This window comes from Trachemys scripta, chromosome 2 (assembly GCF_013100865.1).
Source record: "Trachemys scripta elegans isolate TJP31775 chromosome 2, CAS_Tse_1.0, whole genome shotgun sequence".
Taxonomy (NCBI): domain Eukaryota; kingdom Metazoa; phylum Chordata; order Testudines; family Emydidae; genus Trachemys; species Trachemys scripta.
This window is the reverse complement of record NC_048299.1, coordinates 196,878,162-196,902,551: the sequence shown is the minus strand read 5'-3', so window position 1 is coordinate 196,902,551 and position 24,390 is coordinate 196,878,162. Positions and strand designations below refer to the sequence as shown.

Genomic DNA, 24,390 nt, shown 5'->3' with positions numbered 1-24,390 from the left:
TACTATTAACATGCACTTTGAGAGCGTTAGTTTTGTTAATTTTAGCATTTATATATGTAGCACTTTGAATGGGGAAGTAGTCTCCATGATATTTAGCAAATGTAATTGTTCTGTGGACGTGTTTAAATAGGGAAACTACAAACTATGAAAGGAGACACTGTAAAATGGCTAAATCAGTTGAGTCTGAGTATGTGAATATGGTACTCCCATGGGGGTGGTTGGTTCTGTTGCTATATTCTGGATATGAATTCATATATGGGGGGAAAAACTCAGTCTTACCTGGTTATATGCCACTACATGCTGCCAGTTCCTGTTTCCTGCACACTGGTGTCCAGATGGCCTCACTTCTAAACTTGCTAGCTGTTATGGGTGGGATTTCAACAGACCATAAACCCAGATCTTAATCTTCCAAGGTACACTTCAAGGACGTGATCCAAAGCCCAGATGTCAATCGAAAGACCGTCCTGACTTCAGTAGGCTTTGGATCAGGCTCTTAAGTGAAAAGAGGATCAGAGAGCATTATGTGAAACATAAATAGGTCTTTCAGATGTGTGGTGAATTACCCTTTTAGTCATTTCCCTCTCTGAAATCAAATGCATATTTCAACAAAACAAGAAAGAAACCTCTCCTGTTACTAGATGAGAAGTTTTCAAAGAGACCATTTAGTATGCAGGAAAAAACAATCTAGCACTAACCAAACCATTCATATTGGTCTTGTTGGAACAAGAACCTAAGTCTGTCTCCTCACAAACACCAGAAAATGCAAAACTGAGGCTGTTGATTTAATTGCAGTTAACTTGTGATTAACTCAAAAAATTAACTGTAATTTTAAAAAAATAATCGCGATTAATAGCAGTTTTAATCAAGCTGTTAAGCAATAGAATGCCAACTGAAATTTATTAAATATTTTGGATGCTTTTCTACATTTTCAAATATATTGGTTTCAATTACAACACAGAATACAAAATGTGCAGTGCTCACTTTATATTATTTTTAATTAAATGCACTGTAAAACTGCTAAACAAAAGAAATACAATTCACTTCATACAAGTACTGTAGAGCTCTCTATTGTGAAAGTGCAACTTACAAATGTAATTTTTTGTTTTATTTTTGAGTTCAGTTATGTAACAATGTAGAACTTCATAGCCTACAAGTCTACTCAGTCCTACTTCTTGTTCAGCCAATTGCTAAGAGAAACAAGTTTGTTTACATATATAAGAGATAATTAGGGCTCTACCAAATTCATGGTCCATTTTGGTCAATTTTACGATGTTGTAATTGTAGGGGTCCTAACCCAAAAAGGATTGGGGGGGGTCACAAGGTTATTGGGGGTTTTGTTGCACTACTACCCTTATTTCTGCTCTGCTGCTGGTGGTGGCGGCGCTGCCTTCAGAGCTGGGCAGCTGTAGAGTGACAGCTGCTGGCTGGGAGCCCAGCTCTGAAGGCAGAGCTGCTGCCAGGAGTGGTGCAGAAATCAGGCAAGTGACATGCAGCTGATTAGCAGAGTGTGTGTGCATCCAGCAGCGTGTGTTCAGGTGACCCTCCCCCCTGCTGCTTTGCAGCCACATTGCTCCTGCAGCTGTGCAGAGTGGGGAGGGGGCAGGGAAGGAGGATGCTGATGTCAGGGTGTCCCTCTGCCCCGTACCCCATATCTGCAGGGCAGAGTGGACAGCCTGGCTCAGGACTCACAGCTGCTGCGGTTTGAGGTCTGAAGACTCCAGCCGCTGGGCGGTGAGTGTCTTGTTTAAAGAGACAGCGCACTATCTGAGACTTCTCCAGCAGCCAGCTCACATGGTCTCTGTCTGTCTTTTCCCCCACCCCTGCCGCTTCACATGTACCCCATCTCCGCAGAGCAGGAGCAGCAGAGACAGGGCTCAGATTTAGGATAGAGCAGGAGAGTGCCTTAAAGTGCCTTTCAGTGAGTGCTGTCTCTTTAAGGCACACAGTCTCTCTCAGAAATTTCCCCAGCAGCCAGCACACGCACACTCTCACTCTCTGTCTCTCTCACACTTGTGTTGTTGTTACTTCTTGGTACTTCCTACAATGCACATATATTCTCTGTAATTTTATTCTTTCAAAGTGTGTTATTTTAGTGTTTTGACTGGTCTATGCATTTCATAATTTTTATTTCTCTTGTACTTAAATTTAATTCTTTGAGTAGTGAGTTCTAAAATGCCTAACCTGTCCTGGATGGAGTAATTATCCCTATCGTAGCTTTTAAAATATATATATTATATCTAGGTTTTTTTTTTTCTATTGGTGGCACACATCCACACTTACCTTGGTGCACATAAAAAAAAAATGTATTACGCACATGGAATCGAAAACATTAGAGGGAACATTGGTGGCAATACTGTGACCCCCTAAAATAACCTTGTGACCCCCCTCTGCAACTCTTTTGGGTCAGGACCCCCAGTTTGAGAAACACCGATCTCCCCCGTGAAATCTGTATAGTATAGGGTAAAAGCATACAAAATACCAGATTTCACCTGAGGAGACCAGATTTCTTGGTCCGTGACATGATTTTCAAGGCCGTGAATTTGGTAGAACCCTAGAGATAATGCTGCCCGCTTCTTATTTACAATGTCACCTGAAAGTGAAAACAGGCATTTGCATGGCACTTTTGTAGCTAGCATGCAAGGTATTTACATGCCAGATATACTAAACATTTGTTTGCCCGTTCATGCTTTGGCCACCATTCCAGAGAATATGCTTCCATGCTGATGATGCTTATTTAAAAAAAAAATGCATTAATTAAATTTGTGACTGAACTCCTTGGCAGAGAATTGTAGGTCTCCTGCTGATTTACCCTTATTATGCCATATATTTCATGTTATAGCCGTCTTCGATGACCTAGCACATATTGTTCATTTTAAGAACACTTGCACTACAGATTTGACAAAACGCAAAGAAGGTATCAATGTGAGATTTCTAAAGATTGTGGACATTGCTCCACCTTAACAATTTTACCCTCTAGACCTTTTGCACACTACTCAATGTCTATTTCATACACTTTATCCAGCAGTTTGCCTGGGACATCTGCTCTGTTGGGTGGACTGTATCCTGGTCTTAATGATTGAACCATGTTAATGAAGTGAGGGTTCTCAGTCATATGGAAAGGAGATTTTGTTGCATAAACAAAGCAGGCGATTTTTTTCATCAGTTACCTCTTTTTGTAATCTGCTGGTTCTTAAAACAAACTTATCTATAGTTGTTTCTGGATGATAGAGATTTTTTTTTTCTTTTTGCTACAGTGACGTACGTGATGTGACTGAAACACTATCATTGGCATATAACTCTGAAACTATAGAAAATGATGGTGATCTTGAAGTCTTGATTTTTATCCACCCTGGTGGGCAAATGGACCTGAACTAGTAGTCTGCATGTTTCAGATTGCTTAGTGCTCCAAGCCTACAACTCTACACTATTGTTTATTTTATTTTATATTTATATATAAAAAATATAAAATATAAAAATCTAAAAGGAAAAATAGAGGCAAGGCGGGTTAGGTAATATCTTTTATTGGACAAACTTCTGTTGATAAGAGAGACAAACTTTCACGCTTACACACAGCTCTTCAGGTCAACCTGTTACTACTTGGACTGATTTTTCAGAGGCCAAATTCATAATTTAATTCAGATGATTTAAAATAAAGGATGGTCTGTTTTGCTTAAAAGGCAATTTACTTCAATTTAAAAAAATCTTTACAGTTCACACTAAAATGCCCAGAAGACTTTATTTTTAAAAATGCCCATCCTAATGTCTTGAAATGATCCAGCGTGAAGGGGTTTTCCTGTTTAAAAATAGAGAAGTACTTCTTTAGGTACCAGTGCTGCAGTTTGTGTCATCCGAACCCTGTGACCTTGCTGAGTTCCATTGACTTTAATGGGGCCCTGCATGGGTACAGGGATCTACCCACGTAGTCAGGAGCAGAATTAGGGCCTTAGTGATAAACCTTCTAAATCCAGAAATTTTCTCAGATTTAGAGCGAAGAAATAAAATATTACAAAAAGAGCAAACACCTTCAGATGGGAATTTTTAATTTTATGTCTGAGAGAAACTGAAAATAGGCTTAGTACCTTTCTATTTTAATCAGGGCAACTAAGATCAATTTGGACCCAAAATTGCAAACGGCATAGTGGTGTAATAAATGTATGCTTTTGGACATTAGAATACTTTGTATTCCATCTGACATCCATTTTGAGATTAAAGACTAAATGTAGCACTATTAATTTTTGATAACTTTCTAAGAGTGATTTAGGAATTTGCAGGAATACGGTGAAATTTTCTTATTTGAAATTTTTTTGTCAAATCAGATTATTTATTATTGTATTGAAACTATGTACTGTAGGCTAATGTATCCGGATAAAATGACTTTTAATAAATGCTGGTAAGATTAAGAGCCAGGATTCATGGATCAGACCTTACTGTTGTCACAGAATCGCTTACTTTGAAAACCAAATTAGTTCCTGTCTAGAGTAAAAAGAAACTATTGTGCAGTTATATATTTTTCCTTCAACTGCTAATATTTAATATTCGAGTTCCAACTTCTGACATGTAAGAGTTAAAATTCAAGGTGAGATTTTAAATGCTTGCAAACTCATCTGAAATAGTAGATAGTTTAGTGTTTATAGAAATGAGAATCCCTTATTAAAATATCCTGAATTTTTCTTTAAAAACAGATTTAATGGGACCATATCTGGGGGTCCCCAGATAATCTCCATACAAGAATATTAAAGGAACTGGTACATGAAATTGCAAGCCCAATAACAAGGGTTTTTAATGTATCTGTAAACTTGGTGGGTTGTACCCTGTGTTTGGAAAACTGCAAATATATCACCTATATTTAAGAAGGGCGGGAAGGGAGGCAGGGAAGTGATCTGGGAAACTGCAGGTCCATTGGTTTGACCTCAATTGTATGCAAGGTCTTAAAACAAATTTTGAAAGAGTAGTTATGGACATAGAGGTTAACGGAGTAAATATCTGCAATGACTGGAGATGGGTCGTTAGAGAGGGAAGGCCCCGAGTAACTACAGTGAATTCTTTCCTAGGTGTGTGTGTCTGATGGGTCTTGCTTATATGCTCAGGATCTCATTGCCATATTTGGGGTCAGGAAGGAATTTCCTCCCAGGGTCAGATTGACAGAGAACATGGGAGGTTTTTGCCTTCCTCTGCAGCCTGGGGCAGAGGTCACTTGCCATCTTGAAGCAGAGAAAACGGTGGATTCTTGTAACTTGAGGTCTTTAAATCAAGATTTAAGGACTTAAGTAACACAGCCCGAGGTTAAGGCCTACTGCAGGAGTGGGTGGGTGAGGTTCTGTAACTTGTGATGTTCAGGAGATCAGACTAGATCAGTGGTTCTTAACCTTTACTGCAGCCTGCACCCCTTTGGTTCTCAAAATATGTTCTCGCACCCCTTATCAAAAATCGTTGAAGTAGGTCAGTTCTTTAAACCTAGATATATTTTTTGTTCATATATTACAGTAATGGTTAAAAACACATAATGTTAATAAATACATAGGTTTGATTAGACAAAGTAGTTGTACTTACGTGCCTGTGCTTAATTTGTGTGTTTGATGATTTACCTTCTAAAAAAATCTGGCGCATCTTGCACCCCCGGGGGTGCGTGCACCCCAGTTGAAGAACCACTGGACTAGATGATCATGATGGTCCCTTCTGGCCTTAAAGTGTGTGTGTCTAAAATCATATTTTGATATGTTTATTTCCTTTTCCTTGCAGCACAGAGATACTCCTGAAAATAACCCAGATACTCCATTTGATTTCACACCTGAAAACTATAAGGTATGGAGAAAAGGGTATGTTAAGTATCCAAATCTGAATCTTAAATAAGTGTTGTAAACAATTTTTTTTTTTTTACTAGAGAATAGAAGCGATAGTAAACAACTACCCAGAGGGACATAGATCAGCTGCTGTGATTCCAGTACTAGATCTGGCCCAGAGACAGAATGGATGGTTGCCCATATCAGCGATGAACAAGGTATTTAATCTGTTTTTTTAAAAGCATTACTGTTACTAGTTTTTGAGCTAAATCTTAGCTTTACTAATAGGACGAGAAAATTATAATTTCAATACTAAAATAAGTTAATTCAAGAATTTAAATTTGGCACAGGATCCCAGAAATTCAGAAATTTCCCTGTAGGAGAATCCTGCCTCTGCACATGATGCTTGCTTAATACTAGAAACTCCAAAATTATCCGCAAAACAAAACTTCAGTGAACTTTATTCAGACTTGCTGTGACCTTTAATGAAGAAGGTTGAAGAAGAGGTGTGGGACTGTTCACTGCTGATGGGAAAGGAAAGAGGAACAAAGTACTGGTTAGACTCCCTTTCTTCAGCTGGGAGAGAATCCTATCTGTGGTGCAGCTGAATGTAATACTTTATCTGGAGGATGTGGGAGAAACTACTCTAGACCAGCATTTCTCAAATTGGGGTCCACGGACCCCTGGAGGTCCGCGAGGGTACTCCAGGGAGTCCGCAGGTCCTGCTGATCAACTCCTCCACTTCCCTCCCAGTACCTCCTGCATGCCAGGGAACAGCTGTTCAGCAGCATGCAGGAGGTGCTCGGAGGGAGAGAGAGGAGCAGGGATGGGGTGCACTCGGGGGAGGGGGCAGAAAGAGGCAGGGAAGCGAAGGCGGGGGGGGGTAGAGGTGGGGCAGGGGTGTGGGGCCTGGGGGGAAGGGGTGGAGTGGAGGTGAGGATCTTGGGGGTTTGGGAAAAATTTAAAATAAAAATGGGGGTCCTCGGGTTGCTAAAGTTTGAGAACCGCAGCTCTAGACTATGTCTACACTATGAGCTAGGGGTATGATTGTCTTGCTTATGTTCAAATACTCATGCTAGCTCTTCTTGAGCAGCACAAGTATAAATAGCAGTGTAGCCACGGGAGTATGGGTAGTAGCAATGGTGGCCTGGCTGAGCCATGGTGAGTACATACCCACCAGTTGCAGGTGAGTTTTCACTGTGAACAAATGTCTAAATACATCTACAGACAAAGATTCTCACCCCTGTGCGAGAGAGGCTGGGGCAAGCTGGGTTCTGTGTGCTTTCTGTTGGACCATTGTCCAAATAGAACTGTTTCTGTGGAACATTTCAATGAACTGGCATTCTCCAATGAAAAAATGTTCCTTTGGCAAATTTCTGACCCGATCTAATATTAATTATGTTCTTCTGAGGAGCGGTGTTGGTTGTCTTTAACAATCTTTCCCAGCACAGCTTCAGCTGAAGTAATGTAACGGAAATGTAGACATTTTCTTCATAAATAACCCAGAGTTTTGCTGGGAATAATGTAGCTGTTTCAACTCCTGTCTCCTCATATGCCCCTTTAAGAGGTAAAAAACACTTTCCAAAATGTCTCTGGGAGAGGACAACAAACAATTTCAGAAAAAAACAATAAAACAAAAAAAACTGTCCTATGGCTTTGATAGGTGATCACCGTATTGCTTTAGTAGTTTTTACAATTTTCTCAGTCATGTTTGCCAAATGAAGTGACACTAAGCTGTTTTTATGCATGGAGGTCCTATAAGTCCTTTCTCACTTAGTTGATCATTTGTAGCACCCAGCTTAAAATGAGCTTTGCTGTAATACGGAGGCTCGGAAACAATATAATTCAATGATACAGTTATTTGTAGTCTGACCAAGTTCTCCAGTGCTTTCAATTTTCATTCCAGCAAAGAATTATTTTTGATGTTGTCACGCTGCCTGCAGTGACTTTGTGATAGTTGCTTTACACCAAAATTCACATCAATATTCAGGTTACTCCCAGTCCCAAAGACCGACTAGTTAATTTGCACCTTAGATCTCACACCAAAGACAATGCTTATAGCCAGTCCTGTAACAAACTAACTAAAGGTTTATTAACTAGGAAAAAAATGAGTTATTTACAGTGTTAAAGCAGGTATGCATACACACAGAAGTGAGTTAGATTTTGAAAGATAATAGAAACTTCTATAGTAAGCAGACTCTATCTTTTAGAGCTAACCCAGGAAAAACAGCTGGGGACTCCTTGCTTATGCTTAGAAATCCTCTATCCTCAGAGTTCAAGCACCATAGAAATAATACATTTTCTTTCACAGGCATTTTTATTCCCTTCCCCAGTGTTCAAGCTGTGATGGGATGAGGGCTTGGGCACACCTTCTTCAGGGCTCTGAGGGAAGCAGTCAACAAAGTCTTTTGTCCACAATGGCTTGTCTGATGTCTATAGACCTTCTTTTTTGGGGGAGAAGATGACACTTCTTCATGGGTGCAAACCAGTATTTCACACTTTGTGATATTTCTTTCCTGACTGGATTTACAGTTTCAGAACAAACATTTTTAGTTACAGAACAAATACTTAAGTATTACCTTATAGCATGGGTTACAGATATAAGTGAGAATAACATATACAGCAATTTACAAATATTTCATGAAATCTAAACACTAAATGCATGTTTACAAGTCTAATACCTGTTTTAGCAATATTAACAGAAAGGTGTGTCAGACTGGTGTCTTGCTATGCACTGTTCAGTGAGGCCAGCTCAGAAACATGAACTATATACATTTCAACCTGTCACTTGTCAAGGGTCTGAGAGTCATAGTGGTGATCTGTTATGGCTATCTTCAGAACACAAGAATGCAGAAGTAATTTTTGTATTTTTTCGTTTGTATACTACTACAGTGTTGTGAACCAGAATTAATGTAATTAGTGCTTTTGAAAATATTGCATTTAGCTGAAATTATTCCAGTAATGCCCTACAAAAATAAAAATTAGAAAAAAAATTTCTTCCCCATCCTATAGGTTGCTGAAGTTTTACAGATGCCTCCCATGAGAGTATATGAAGTAGCAACTTTCTATACAATGTATAATCGGAAGCCTGTTGGAAAATATCATATTCAGATCTGCACAACTACACCTTGCATGCTGAGAGACTCTGATGGCATACTAGAGGCCATTCAGAAGAAGCTTGGTATGATGCAAATTAATATTATGTTTTCTATAACTATTTGTGCTTTTACAGGCTTACAATATTTAACATTTCACCTATCCAACAAAAGCTTTCTAAACAAGGAATTGATATGGTGGTGACGATACAAAAAGAAAATATACTTAAATTCATAAGTTAATTCTTTGAAGTCTAAATTTGAAAAACTTTAGATTTGAAATAAAAAGAATAAGTATATTTAATAGCAGAATGAGATAAGTGTGATGGTTGGGGGGTAAACTATTGGTTAACAGTGCCCATTGATGTTTTTATAGACAATTTGTCAGATAATAAATCTGTCCTTTTTAGAAGTTATAAGGTGAATTTTGGGGACCTGAGAACATTCAGATTATCCCGTCCCTTTGAGGGTGAGGCATGTTCTCTTGTGTCAGTATCCTCAAACAATTGGAACAGGGGGTCTCAAATCAAGGTTGTTTTTTTGTTTTTTTTGTTTTGCTTATGTAGGAGACCATTTATTTTCTCTAATGTAGCTGTGAACCACATTTTTTTTTCCCTCCAGTAATCCAAGTAAATGTTTTTGAATATACCTGAAATCAAGAACTGGTGTTGAAGGCAAGCCCTTGCTCAAAGTTCTGAGTAAAAATAACTGTTTCCAACTTAATAGGGATTTAAATGTGTTGATTTGATCCTTTATTTTTTTCTAGTAATGTATCTTAGAGCAAGACTACCAGACATACAACAGTCTACTCAGCTAGTCAGGTTCCCTTCAGCATATCTTTAATATTGCATATCTTAGATGCATATATTTAATATTGCAACACATGGATCAGTGTGTGGGGAAGAGACATTTGCTGTGAGTGTTACCCTAATCTTTGTTTAACTTAAATGGGATAATGGGAATGTAACTTATAAATCCTTAATAGTAAAGTAAATTGAGTAATTCCTGCCTGTATATGAGAGGCAGTGATGTGTGTCGCCCCCCTCCCCTTGTTTTTGTTTGGCAGGAGGGGAGGGAGAAGAGGGCAGCAGAAAGGAATATTAAGTCATGGGTTTGTGTCACAGGCTATGCTTATTAGAGGAAGCTCTTGGTACAAACCACTATAATTAAGGCAGTAAACAGTTTATTATAACCTTTTATTATGCATGCAGATTTCCAAAACATGCACTTTTTGGCTGAAATTTTCCATGCTTGGTCTCTGTCCAAAGGTGAATTTTTTTGAAAGTTTGAACAAAATCCCAGTATCCGTTTTAAAGGAGAGTAAAAAATGTTTTTTTCCAGTGTTAAAATTTTTTAAGTTCAAATTTTTTTGATGTCTAAAGTTTAAATCGTGACAACACAGTACTCATTGAGAACTAATGCCTTTTCTTGGTTTGAAGGGAGTAGGAGGGGGGAAACTAAAGTTATTTGGGAAAAAACACTTCTAAATATGCTCCATGGGCATCTGCTAAGAATTTTAGCAGAGCCTAAAGAAGCCCCAAGCATTTGTGACCTCACAGTGCACATTCTCCCTCCATAGTCTAGTAGGAACAGGGACTGCCACTTTAATGCTTTCAGTGGGAAAACTGATGTGAGAGAGATTGTAAATGACTTGCTTTAACACCCAGTTCCATTCTCTAAAATAATTGTCTTAACATTAAGGACAAGAAAAAAACTGAAGCTGCGTAAAACATTTTTATTCCTCAATTTTAGGGTGTTTGTAATATTTCCTATATTCTACGATATTCCACAAATTCTAAGTTTTCATGAAAAGTTGGGGGGTTTTCTGTAGCAAAGATAAGTAACCCCAAAATGTAAGAGAATTTTCTGCAACCAAACTAAAACACAGGAAAAGGGGTGAAATTAACACTCCATGCTGTGAACTTCAGTCTAATGGGGACCATTTTAGTAGTGCTGCTATTAAGCACAAGTGATTTCTTCCCCTCTTAATTGTTTTAAACAAGGAAATTGAATTAAAAATAGCTACGATTTTAATATTAAGGTTGCACAGATAGGAAAATCTGGAAATCAGTGAAGTGATTGTCTAACATTGTTATTGTAACTGTTCACATTAGTACATTACACTTCTCAAACACTATGTATATTACTTACTATAAATTACAGTACAAATGCCAGCAACTAAATAGCTGCTAAAAAGGGTAGCCAGTGCAGCCAGAAGGGCTCCCCCATCAAACAATCAAAACAGCTAGGAATTGTAAAGTGTCCTGAAGGTAACTCCCACTAAAAACCTTTGGCTTGTTAAGTCGGGGAAGAAGGGTCGAAGGCTGTCCAGTTGGATGGTCTGTCTCTAGCCACAAGTGATCATATCTAAGCACTTGCAGCTCAAGAATCTCAACCAATCTTTGGTGTCACTTTTTAAAACATAGGCAGTTTTTAAGGTACCCAGCTCCCAAATAATGAAGGACTTTACAGGTTAAAACCAATAACTAGAATTTCACCAGGAAACAAGTAGGAAGCCAGTGCAGTCTCCTGGAGTACACATGACTTCTTCCAGTTGTTTTGCCTTGTATGTGGTGCTTTTGCATATGTACACACAATATCATGAATGCTTCTTGATAAATAATAAAACTTTTGACAGGCTTGCTATAATGTCCCTGAATATATGCTATATGCTTTTAGGACTAGTGTAGCTGAATTTAACATAACTGCTACGCAGACTGTTTTCATTATCCTGGTATGGAATATAATCTTTGTAATACTTAGTAATTTTGGATCTTTTAATATTTAAAAAAGTTAGTTCCTTAAATATTGACTCAAAGTCTACCTGGCTGATATAATTGTGTGGATCTGACATTAAGATGACATTCCTTGTTTGTAACCTATCAAAATGGAATTTGTTGGGATAAAATATGGTATGGAGTGCTCTTTGTAGTCCCCTGGGAGCCACATGAGAAAGTATTTCATGAAGCTGTTCCAGGGAATATAGTTTGAAATGAAATACATTTCACTGCTACAGCTGTCCTTACAGAAATTGACCATATTCACAAAATTGTGATCTCTTTTGTTTCTTCCCAGCTGCTATTATTCATCCAATTTTATTTGCATAGTTTCTTTGTAATAATTATTAACCCATTGATAATTTATGCCCAATACTGATCCTTTTTAAATTAATGACAGTATTCTAATTGACCTAGCACTGGTTATGCATATCAACAGCACTACTTAGGGAATTTAAGTTAAGCTCATGCACAACTCTTAGCAGGATTGGGGCCTTAATGCCTGAATCTACAAGGTTCTGACCACCATGCTGCTGTAATATATAATTCCTTCTATAGTTACTTCTCCTATTGCATTGTTTCCTAAAAATAGAATAGTAGTCTACAATTAATAATACCTATAATTGGTTTAGAAAATGTTTTTATGAAATAGAAAGCAGGTCTGTAAATCAATTTTTAAAATGTATCTGAGGGGTTTCAGTTTATGAAGCTTTTTTTTACTTCATGAGAAGCGTCTTGGAGCTGTTTAAGTGTTGACATTAGGAAAATGGTCCAAATCATGTAAAAATAAGATACAAATGTTTTACAACATGAAGTGAAATAACAGTAATAGATTAGCTGTGAAATATTTAAGATTTTGCTTTAAACGTATTATATAATCACCACTTAACCTAATATTCCTTATTACTGTAGGTATACAAGTTGGGGAAACAACACCTGATAAACTTTTCACACTGGTAGAAGTTGAATGTTTAGGCGCTTGCGTAAATGCACCGATGGTGCAAATAAATGATAATTATTATGTAAGTATTTCATTCTGTTTGAAAGATACAATGTTTTGTTTAACTGGTATGTTAATTATTACACTAAATGATTGTCATTGTTTTAGATTATGAAATTCTAGTAGTTCAATATAAGTTATTAATTGACCTATTAATCTGATAGTTTATATTGCTATGCTGTGGGTGGCTTGTCTCTCAAAATGATATTGGAACAGGACTTCCCTAGGCTTACTTATCAATGTGAAGAGAAGCTCTCATTTTTTGGGAGAGGGACAGTTCATGAGCTGGAACATCTTCTAGATATCCTCTACATGAAAATACACATCAATACACTGTGATGTAGGTAAAGTTCCTGAGACCAGTGGAATTTTTTTAATGTTCACATATTTTCATAAAAGGATCATGAAGAAAAAGAATTAAAATATATATAGAAATACATTTTGGGGTATTCAGGCATTAGAACTAGGGCACTTTCATAGATACCTTTTAGTTGAAGGAGGATTTGGTTCTCTCTGGGATTATTATTTATTTAAAAAAAAAAAACCTATCACATCCTTTTTCAGTCTTTGAAGTTCTTTCACTCTGAGTGATATTCTCCTCGGATAGTGGTTTTTTTTTTTTTTTTTTTTTTAATAATCAATTAAGGGAAACAAACATATTTTGGAGTGGTAGCAGCTTCAGCAAATTCAGTTTCCATTAGAGAGATTTCCCCCCCTTCCCCCTTTTTTTTGTGAGCCCTTCCCTTCCTCCCTCTCATGTTGATAATGATGTTGAAAATATTATTCTGAGTTCAGTGAACATGGTATACTTTTTCTAGCCAATTTTAAGTAAATCAGACAAGGGTTCGTAAGTTGTGACATCAAAAATATCAAGACTCCAAGAAGTCTTGGGTTGTTTGTTTGTTTGTTACTAGAAAGCATAAAAATGGAAGAGGAGAGAGAGAAAACATAACATTGGATTAATCTAGTCCTAGTGAACAAGGTCAAAGTTTAGGTGTTTGAACTGTAATTTAAAGTTATGAATATTTTAAACAAGAATTTCAGAATAGCAATTTGGCTTTGGGCTTAAAACAGGGAATCAAGTGACTGCTGCAGATGTGAGTTTTCATTTATTTTAAAATGTCTCTAAGCCTTTTTCTTGCATAGATGGGTCTCAGTGGAAATTGATCATTAGGGAGGCTTGTCAGTGGAGAACAGAAAAGTTTTCTACCAAAACTGAAGTTTAGAGGAACTAAGTAAACTTCCCCAAAAACAAACCCTTCCCTCCCCACGAAAATCTGTATGGGTCCATCATATTTAAAAAATTGATATGACACTTTAGACAGTCCTAGTTTGAAAACAACAACTGGAAGGAATTTATAATTAAGCTCATTGGATTCATGAAGTCAAGATTTAGTGCACATCAAATTTCTGCACTTTACAGTCAAATTTTAAGTTAAAGTTGAAATAAGAATCTCTGTTAAGTTACTTAGGGGCTTAGCTGGAAGCTAAGCAGTGTGCTGATGACTTTAGTTCAGATACTGTGCCCCAGTGTACCCACCAGCACACATTTCTACACAGATACGATGCCCAAGAGTAGGGTACTCCTGGGCATCATGTTGGTGATGCGCTTTCCAAACAGATATGCTGATGAGACTAAGGCCTGGTCTACACTAACCCCCCAATTCGAACTAAGGTACGCAACTTCAGCTACGTGAATAACTTAGCTGAAGTCGACGTACTTTAGTTTGAACTTACCATGGTCCAGACGCGGCAGGCAGGCTCCCCCGTCGACTCCGCATACTCCTCGCGGCGAGCAGGATTACCGGAGTCGACGGGGAGCACTTCTGGTTTTGATTTATTGCGTCCAGACAAGACGTAATAAATCGAACCCAGAAGTTCAATTGCCAGCCACTGAACCAGTGTGTAAGTATAGACAAGCCCTAAGGCATGATAGAGTGATGCATCTTCCCCAGATATATGAAAGATAGAAAAGCCTCCAAAGGCACTCAAGCACACCAAAGTACAGTGACGGGGGACCAAGTATTTGAGATACTGATGTGGCTCTAGGTGCTTGGACCCCTGATCTAAGAGTGTCTGCAGGAGAGGAGCCGTGCAGCTGTAGATCAGTGTAACCCAGAATGCTTTTCATAGCTTGCTGTACAAAAAGACACTTGAAGAGTCCTAGGCCTGTCCAGTGTGCATTATATGTGATGAAGGGAGCTAATCACTCATTCCAAGTTCTTAAGTCTGTGGCCTAATCTAGTATGCTTTCTAAGACACTTAGGGCAGATTTCATAGAAAAGTACTAGAGCTAGACCATACCCTTGTGCACTTTACTGTAGGATAGAGGGAGCTAAGCTCCAAACCTTAAATGGCATTCTCCTTGTCTACCTCAATTGAGTCACATTACAGCTATTTCCCACTATGTCTTAAAAAATTCCCAGACAAAAGTCCCCATTAATTTGGGGTTAAGGGTGAAAATACGTATGTGATTCAATTGCTTAAAAAGTTTTGCAGGAATATTGGTGATATCAAACACCAAACATTTATAAAACTAGGCCATTCCAAGTTAAGGTTACAAAAAACATCGAAGCCTCTTTAACCCTGTCCTGTACTGATGGAAGCCTCAGATCTTCCCTTCTTTATTTTTGAATCAAGGCCTTTTTCATAGGGGCTTTGAGCAGTTTGTTGTCTGACTACAGAAATCTTAAAGAAATCCCTGTATTTATACAGTTTATGGTTTGAATATCAAAAATATGCAACATAGCATTGTTTTTAGTATCAGATGTTGTAATTATGAAGCAAGTTGTAAGTGTATACAGTAACTCCTCACTTAATGTTGTAGTTATGTTCCTGAAAAATGAAACTTTAAGCGAAATGATGTTAAGTGAATCCCATTTCTCCAAAAGAATTAATGTAAATGAGGGGGTTACGTTCCAGGGAAATTTTTTTCACCAGACAAAAGACACTCTCTCACTCACCACCACCACCACCCCCTTAAAAACTCACCTCCAATAAGTTTTAAACAAACAGTTTTAAACAAACTGGTACACAGCGATGATGATTGTGAAGCTTGGTTGAGGTGGAGGAATCAGGGTGGGCTATTTCTCTTACTGCTAAATGATGAACTAGCAATTGCCTGAGCCCTCAAGGGTTAACTCTCTCACTCTACAAGGCGGCAGGAATGGAGGGAGATACGCGCATTTCTCCTTTAAGTACACTGCCTTGTTAATTAGATCAGCTTGCTGAGAGGGCAGTTGCTGCAGGCTCCCTCTGTGGTGTCCCGTCCCCCCCATCTCTATGGAAGATGGGGTAAGCAGGGTGCAGGGGGACACCCTGACATTAGCCCCCCCCGCTTCCCTCCCCTCCACCCCCGCACACACAGCAAGCAGGAGTCTCGGGGAACAGCTCCAAGGCAGAGGGCAGGAGTAGCACATGGCGGCGGTGGGGTGGGGGGAGAGGGACAGCTGCAGTTGCTAGCCTGCTGGGCAGCTGCTGCACAGGGAACTTAGGGGGACTGTCGGTCCACCCTGGTTCGAAGCCCCCACCAGCTAGCTGCAAGGGGGCTGCTCTTCCTGCAAGTAGTAGACAAAGCAGGCAGCTGCCAAACGACGTTAGAAGGGAGCATTACACAACTTTAAACAAGCATGTTCCCTAATTGATCGGCAACGTAACAACATTAACCAGGATGACTTTAAGTGAGGAGTTACTGTAGTTTGTCACCACACTAACATTGTGCGCTCTCCAAACAAGTAAATTGAGTAATTCCTGCCTGTATATGAGAGGCAGTGATGTGTGTCTCCCCCCTCCCCTTGTTTTTGTTTGGCAGGAGGGGAGGGAGAAGAGGGCAGCAGAAAGGAATATTAAGTCATGGGTTTGTGTCACAGGCTATGCTTATTAGAGGAAGCTCTTGGTACAAACCACACAAATGGTTGCCTATGCTATAATCAGGTTGCCCCCCCTTCTTCCTTGAGTCTGGTCTCTGAAATGGCTGGACATTTCTCTTGGAGAAGTCCGCTTCCATGAACTCTTCTGTGAGTTTGACTGCTGCCTCCAGACTCAAATGCATGTGTTTTCAAAGCAGCTCTGGAGAAATTTTTCTAATATTAGGGCTGCTGCTATTTTCCTCCACACCTTGAATATCTGGCCTTAGCCAGCAGGGAGCCCAGTCATTTAACTTGCAGAAAGGCTAAGTGCCATACTCCATAAGACCACCTAATGGCACAAAATCTGTATTTTTCTGCCAAAAGGCCTACCCTATCCAGGATGACAGCCTTTACCACATCATAGTTGTGGGTCTGCTCCTTGCACAGGGCCATATAGGCTGCCTAGGCTTCCCCTGATAAATAGGCTGCCACTCAGAAGACCTGTGATCCCTTATCCCATCTGGCTCCTGTTGCTACCCTCTCAAAAGTCACTAAAAATGTGTCTGGGTCATCCACTGGGCCCATTTTGCACAGGGTAACCCCCAAAAACTACTGCTGTTCAGTCACAGGATTCACCAGGTTCTGTATTGCAGGCTGTTCAGCTGCTCAGCCTGCTATGCAGGGAGAAACTGCTTTTCCATTTGATGGGATTGCTGGAACGAGTGCATGGTCTCTTGTTTCTCCTTTAGTTGCTCTACCAACCATTGCAGACTCTTCTCCATTGCCCTGATGCTGAATCCTCGCACTGGCTCCCTGTCTGATCCTCTGCCACCATGGATGGGGGAATCACAAACCTGGATAAGCGCCCACATGTAACAGGGCATCCTCTGCTCCTGCCTTCTAATACCACAGAAACTATTCCAACTTCACTGGTTGTGTATTCACACCATGCCGTTTATGTTCCCTTCACCAACACCTCTGTAGCCCCTTGCAGCAGTGCTATTTACAGTGCGGTTTCCTGTGCTCTCAGCCCTTTCCCCAGGGCTTGAGAGATTTCTGAGACACTGGACTCAGCTAGCTCTCACTCAGCTCTCCCCCTCACTTCCTTCCTGTGTCCTTTTTATCAGTCTTGAGCTAATGGGCTAATTGGCTCTTTAGCTCACCCAGCCCCTCCACTGACCTGATCAGGTAATTAACTTTAATTACCCCCATACCATTAAGCCTTCTCTGGGACAACTAATTGGTGTCAGAGTGATCAGAGTGCTGGCTCGCATGGTAGCTCCTAGTACTCAAACACAGCCCCTTTTAAAACGTGGCCATTATGAGCTGGTTCAGAAACATAAATGGCTTAAAATCAGTTCATTTTAACTAACAATTGCTTGTGTAACACAGCTAACAGTGACATTTGAAGTTTTATGACATTCTAATCTTTTAGGTTTGTTAATTCTTCTTTAAACTTGGATGCATATATTAACTGATAGGATCATAGTTACCTGTGCTGAAATCAAAACTGAGTGAAGAATTCGGTTAAAAGCTAAAAACTGTTATTTTGAGGAATTGTGGATACTACTTTTGATTCAATTGCTTATAGATTTTGTTTAAATTTTCTTTTAATAGCATGGTCTCTTTCATTTTACAGGAAGATCTGACATCAAAAGATATTGAAGACATAATTGATGAACTAAAGGCTGGCAGAGTTCCCAAACCTGGCCCAAGGTAAATTGTATTTGTATAATACTGGGGTGAGTAATGAGAGAGAAAATCCATTTGGAAGGGAAGCTATTTTTAATGTTGGCGACTAGTTCTTGGAAAAGTTACTGGATTGATTACTCTAGAACTGAAGGCATTAATTCACTGAACGCACAGGCATTACAGGCTTTTCCACATTGACCTGCTTTATGCGTAAACCTGAACCTGGAGAGGCTGTGTGTGGAGGTGAGAGGAAAGCTTCATGTCCAGAACTCTTCAGTCCCTGGCCTGTTTGAGACTACCAATGAAAGTGCCAATTGAGGAGATGGTGGGTCTGAAGTGGCTATATGCCTGATAGGAACTGGAATGTGATCACAAACTTTTTTTTGCATAAATCACCCAAAACACTACTAGCTAGTAGACTTTTGATCCCTACAAACCTATGCTGGATTTGACGCTTGTGAGAGACTGACTTCTTTTTTTCTTTTCCTTTTTAATTCCCACTGTTCCTGCACAATTTCATACGCATAGGAAGATATATGAATGGGGGAGCTAATTGATGCTGAACAGTATCATGATGTATAATCATGCGTTCCCGTGCAGTGCTATGGCCAAAAGGCTAATACAATCCTTGTTGGATGCATAAACGGGAATCTCAAATTAGTAGGTTATTTTACCTCTGTATTTGGTGTGACCACTCCTGGAATATTATGTCGAGTTCTGGTGTCCACAGTTCAAGAAGGATGCAGATAAATTGGAGAGGATTCAGAGAAGAGCCATGAGAATGATTAAAGAGTTAGAAAACATCCCTTATAGTGATGGACTCAAAACAATCTATTTAGCTTATCAAAGTATGTTAAGAAGTAACTCGATTATAATCTGTAAATACCTATATGGGGAACAAATATTTGATAATGGGCTCTTCTGTCTAGTAGAGAAAGGTATAACATCCAGTGGTTGGAAGTTGAATCTAGACAAATTCAGACTGGAAATACATTTTTAACAGTGAGGGTAATTAACAATGGGAGCAATTTACCAACAGTTATGGTGGATTCTTCAACATAGGCAGTTTTTACATCAAGATTGTATGTTTTTCTAAAAAATATGCTTTAAGAATTTGGGGAAGTTCTATGGCCCGTGCTATACAAAGAGATCAGACAAAATGATGATGATGGTCAATTCTGGCCTTGGAATATATGAATCTAAGATGGATCTGAAACAAATAATCAGATGTTGCCATTGCTGGAGTAAAAAAGCCATTGGCTCCTGGGTTTTTTGTTAAGCATATAGATTTAATTTTTGTATCTATGAAGTATTTTGGTTATCAAGTTCCATATTTGACATTCTACTTGAATGCCTTCGTTTTACCACTAGTATTTTTACGGATATTCTGTTGTTCCTCCTCCCATTTCTCTCTGCTCATCCTTCAGAGAAACAGGAAAAATGGCAGCCCAAAGATTGAGTTAGACTTGTGTCATTCATGGGTAGAAGATGATTGCTGTAATACTGAGTATTGATGAACAAATCTGATTGCTCTTTATCTTTTCAGAAGTGGACGCTTTTCTTGTGAGCCAGCTGGTGGTCTTACTTCTCTGACTGAACCACCCAAAGGACCTGGATTTGGAGTTCGAGCAGACCTCTAAGCATTTATATAATAAATTATAAAAACATATTTTGTCTGAAAATAAAATACAGTTAACCTCATTAAAATGGCTTTAATTATGTTTTTTTAAAAATTGAGAATAGTAGCACCATTTAAGCATATAAAGATCATTAATGATCTGGAGGATGGCGTGGACTGCACTCTCAGCAAGTTTGCAGATGACACTAAACTGGGAGGAGTGGTAGATACGCTGGAGGGTAGGGATAGGAGTCAGAGGGACCTAGACAAATAAGAGGGATTGGGCCAAAAGAAATCTGATGAGGTTCAACAAGGACAAGTGCAGAGTCCTGCACTTAGGACAGAAGAATCCCATTCACTGTTACAGACTAGGGACTGAGTGGCTAGGCAGCAGTTCTGCAGAAAAGGACCTAGGGGTTACAGTGGATGAGAAGCTGGATATGAGTCAACAGTGTGACCTTGTTGCCAAGAAGGCTAACGGCATTTTGAGCTGTATAAGTAGGGGCATTGCCAGCAGATCGAGGGACGTGATCATTCCCCTCTAGTTGACATTGGTAAGGCCTCACGTGGAGTACTGTGTCCAGTTTTGGGCCCCACACTACAAGAAGGATGTGGAAAAATTGGAAGAGTCCAGCGGAGGGCAACAAAAATGATTAGGCGGCTGGAGCACATTACTTATGAGGAGAGGCTGAGGGAACTGGGATTGTTTAGTCTGCAGAAGAGAAGAATGAGGGGGGATTTGATAGCTGCTTTCAACTACCTGAAAGGGGATTCCAAAGAGGATGGATCTAGACTGTTCTCCGTGGTACCAGATGACAGAACAAGGAGTAATGGTCTCAAGTTGCAGTGAGGAAGGTTTAGGTTGGATATTTGGAAAAACTTTTTCACTAGGAGGGTGGTGAAGCACTGGAATGGGTTACCTAGGGAGGTGGTGGAATCTCCTTCCTTAGAGGTTTTTAAGGTCAGGCTTGACAAAGCCCTGGCTGGGATGATTTAGTTGGGATTAGGTCTTGCTTTGAGCAGGGGGTTGGACTAGATGACCTCCTGAGGTCCCTTCCAACCCTGATATTCTGTGCCACAGCAAGAAAAATTAGTGCAAAGTGCAAAAAAACAAAAATCTGTAGATTGCCAAACTTCCCCCATTTGTAAAGATGTATGTGAAACGTTGCCTTGCCCTCACCAAAATCTTTGGGTGAAAACCTTGCTTTCAGTTTTATGAGCACAAAAAGGACAAAATAGTAAACTATCTTATCTGCTGAAGACGCTGTCCTGCTATTGAGGGCGTTTAGCACATAGAAGTATGTATGTCTAGATGTAATTACTTTTAAGGCATTATGACCAATATGATTACATTTGGGGAGCAGGGTTTAGGGGAAGAATGAAAAGTACATTATAATTGGCTGATACCCCTGACATGGTATCACCACTCAACAATAAACTTAATATTGTAGGGAAGAATAAAAGGGGAAAAATAAGGAAATAAGTAGCAGATTTACCTCTAACAATCCTGTCACAATCAATTAAGTTTGAGCAGGAAAGATGTGGAAGAAGATCCTTTTGGTACAATTGAGCCCACTCCCCAACAATAAGACTTCAATGAATGCTGGGAGGCGATATGACTGCTCTCTATAAATACATTGGGGTGTAAATGGCAGGGAGGGAGAAGAGCTATGTAAGCTAAAGGACAGTGCTGGCACAAGTGAGTATAAATTGGCTATGGATAAATTTAGGCTGGAAATTAGGTGTCTAACTATCAAAGGACTGAGCTTCTGAAACAGTCTTCCGGTGGAGAGAGGGAACAAACCTAACTAGTTTTAAAATAGAGCTTGATAAATTTATGGATCAGTTGATATGGTGGGGTTTCCTGCAATAGCAGTGGCCTGGATTGTATATCAAGAGGAGGTCCTTTTTAGTCTTATACTTCTATATGGTAACAAAAAAGACAACAAAAACTTGACTGACTAGGTCTTTAACAGGAGCATTCAGGGATTTCTCTTCTCAGCAGAGAAAGCAAACAAAAACCCTGAGAGCTGAGGGCACTGATGGACTATACCACTGGTTGCAAGGTTGGAATCTTCCATCTGCTGAATAGGGGGAGAGAGGAGTACATCCCTTCAGAACCCTTCCGCTTTGGGAGTTCAGGACCATCTTCAACTGAGTTAAGAATCCTTTGAAAATATTTATAAAGAAAAACATCTCCATGCAATGAAATATCCAGTGTGCACTCTTTTAAACACTTATCTGTAAAATTTCCAATCGAATATTGCAGAATTGCATAAGAACCATGAAGTGAAACTGACTAGTAACAAAAGAGAAACAGGCATCCAGTTCCATTGGTTGGGTCAAGAGCAATTCAAAACCTAAGCAAACAGTCTAAAAAAAGAAAATTAAGATTTTTTTCAAATTCATTTAGAGTAATCTGTTGGGGGTGGTAGCATAACTAAACTATAAGCAATCCATTTAATAAAACATGTAGGGATTTGAAGCTACTTGGCTTTGTGTTCACATAATCCCCAAGAGGTAGTGAAAGTATAGGGGAACTTTGCCCACATAAAAAAAATCTTTAACTCTTGGTATATCTTTAACTCTTATATTATTGTAGAAGATGAAGAACCATTACAATTTTTAATGTTTATTTGACTTAATGCACTTCACTGAGCTTGGATAGTGAAACTAAATTGTCAGATTCATTTTTCTCTTTATAGTTAAATTCACTGTCCAGTTCTACACTACTGGTACCATCATACAGTTTTCATTTATTTTCAAATGTATCAGTCCATTTCTGTTTTAATTTTGTAATTCTTCAGGCCAAACACAAATAATTTAAAAATTTTATCTTCACATTAATTGATCTTATAAAATTAGACCAATTTATTAATTAAACAAGCTGTTCTTAAACTGTGGTCCAGGAACTAGTGCTCTGGAGAGCAAAGACCTGGCAGGTAATCTGGAGTTGGCTCTTTTCAGGTGCTTCCATCTCTGTCCAGAATCCACACATTATCGTTACTCTCATCTTCCTTCCTGTTGTGTCAGACACACATTTGTGTCACCTGAAATTACACTGTTGTGAAAAGCTTACAGGGATAACGTCTTGGGCTTGTAAAGTACTTCTCCCAATACAGCACTTATCCTGATTGGGGCCTTTGGGTGCTCCTAGTAGATAGATACAGTAGATAAATAATAAGAGCAGCCTGGATGCCAAGAAAAGCAGCTGGAACTGAGGAAGAGCTAGCCTAGCTCCTTTAGCGAGGATTGTTGATACATAAGAGGAAAAGAGTGGGAGTGAGTATCTAGGGAAGAAAGGAGAGCCTATGTGCCAGTATGGCAGGAGAGTAGGTGGAGGAAAGGATCAGCTGGCTGGGAAGCATGTCCCACAAAAAAGTGGCCGGGAACTAGGTGCAAAGAAAGGAAGAGGACAAGTTTCAGAAAGGGGTAATAACATACAAAAGTAAAAATAGATTTTTTTCCCCACAAAAGCCAAAACATCCCATTAAAATATAGCTAAAATTACATACATTTTGTTTCCTTTAACAAACTGTTATAGTTAGCACTGTGATGTTATGCTGTTGCATTTGGCCAGATAAGTGTTCAGCATGATCATTAAGGGAAGGGGAGATTAATTATGAAGCAGTCTCACAATAAAAATGTGATCTGCACAAAGGAAAAAGATTGAGAACTCCAGAATTGCTTTAACCCATGCACATAAACAACTATTTCAAATGGAGACAAATTAAGACAACTTTTGAAATATTTCCTGAAGTCAATCTTTTATAGTCCTCAACTTTCTAAAAAATGCAAAAAGCTGAGTCAAAAATTGCTAAATATCATAGTACATAGTTTATCAGATTTCCCTACATTTATATTCCTAATTAATGTTGAAAAGTTTCTACTTTTGTTAGCTTACAAAAAAGCAAGTGTCCTCATTCCCTACAGCTGTCTCAAATATAGTATACTTCTATTGATCTAAATTAAAATATAGGTTTTATTGAACTATATATGAAATTTAATAATACAGTAGAACCACAGAGCTACAAACACCTCAGGAATGGAGATTGCTTGTAACTCTGAAGTGTTCGTAACTGAACAAAACATGGTAGTTCTTTCAAAAGTTTACAACTGAACATTGACTTAATACAGCTTTGAAACTTTACTATGCAGAAGAAAAATGCCCCAATCATGATAAGTGCCACATTGGGAAAAGTACTTTACAAGCTGCTTTCCCTTTATTTTTTTAGTAATTTACATTTAACACAATAGTGTACTGTATTTGCTTTTTTATTTTATTTATTGTCTTTGCTGCTGCCTGATTGTGTACTTCCAGTTCCAAATGAGGTGTGTGGTTGACTGGTCAGCTGGTAACTGGTGTTCGTAACTGAGGTTCTACAGTACCATCAGATGTGCCCATATTTAATTATTACATTGTTTATTTTATACCATCCCAGCACTTTGTTTTCAGTATGCTGCAGAGTATTATCTTTAGGTTTCAGAATTTACAATCCATTAAGATAAAGTAGGCAGTTTACACCTCTCAAAGGTATTGTTTCAGGCTTTTTGTAAATTCTAGTGCATTCACATACACT

At 39.0% G+C, this 24,390-nt stretch overlaps 1 protein-coding gene across 3 annotated transcripts in view; it reads left to right on the top strand.

The window, feature by feature from the left end:
- The window catches only part of NDUFV2 (NADH:ubiquinone oxidoreductase core subunit V2), a 31,894-nt gene extending 11,995 nt beyond the window's left edge, over positions 1 to 19,899 (top strand). For 2 of the 3 annotated variants that reach the window (XM_034762623.1, XM_034762621.1), the window contains exons 3-8: positions 5,740 to 5,802; positions 5,882 to 5,998; positions 8,793 to 8,961; positions 12,565 to 12,674; positions 18,140 to 18,216; positions 19,739 to 19,899. In XM_034762623.1, the coding sequence (XP_034618514.1) occupies positions 5,740 to 5,802; positions 5,882 to 5,998; positions 8,793 to 8,961; positions 12,565 to 12,674; positions 18,140 to 18,216; positions 19,739 to 19,832 (630 nt within the window). In that variant the 3' untranslated portion in view covers positions 19,833 to 19,899. Of the gene's footprint in view, positions 1 to 5,739; positions 5,803 to 5,881; positions 5,999 to 8,792; positions 8,962 to 12,564; positions 12,675 to 18,139; positions 18,217 to 18,720; positions 18,778 to 19,738 lie in introns of those variants that run through there. The other variant, XM_034762622.1, reaches the window with a different exon arrangement.
- The last annotated feature ends 4,491 nt before the right edge of the window (positions 19,900 to 24,390 follow it).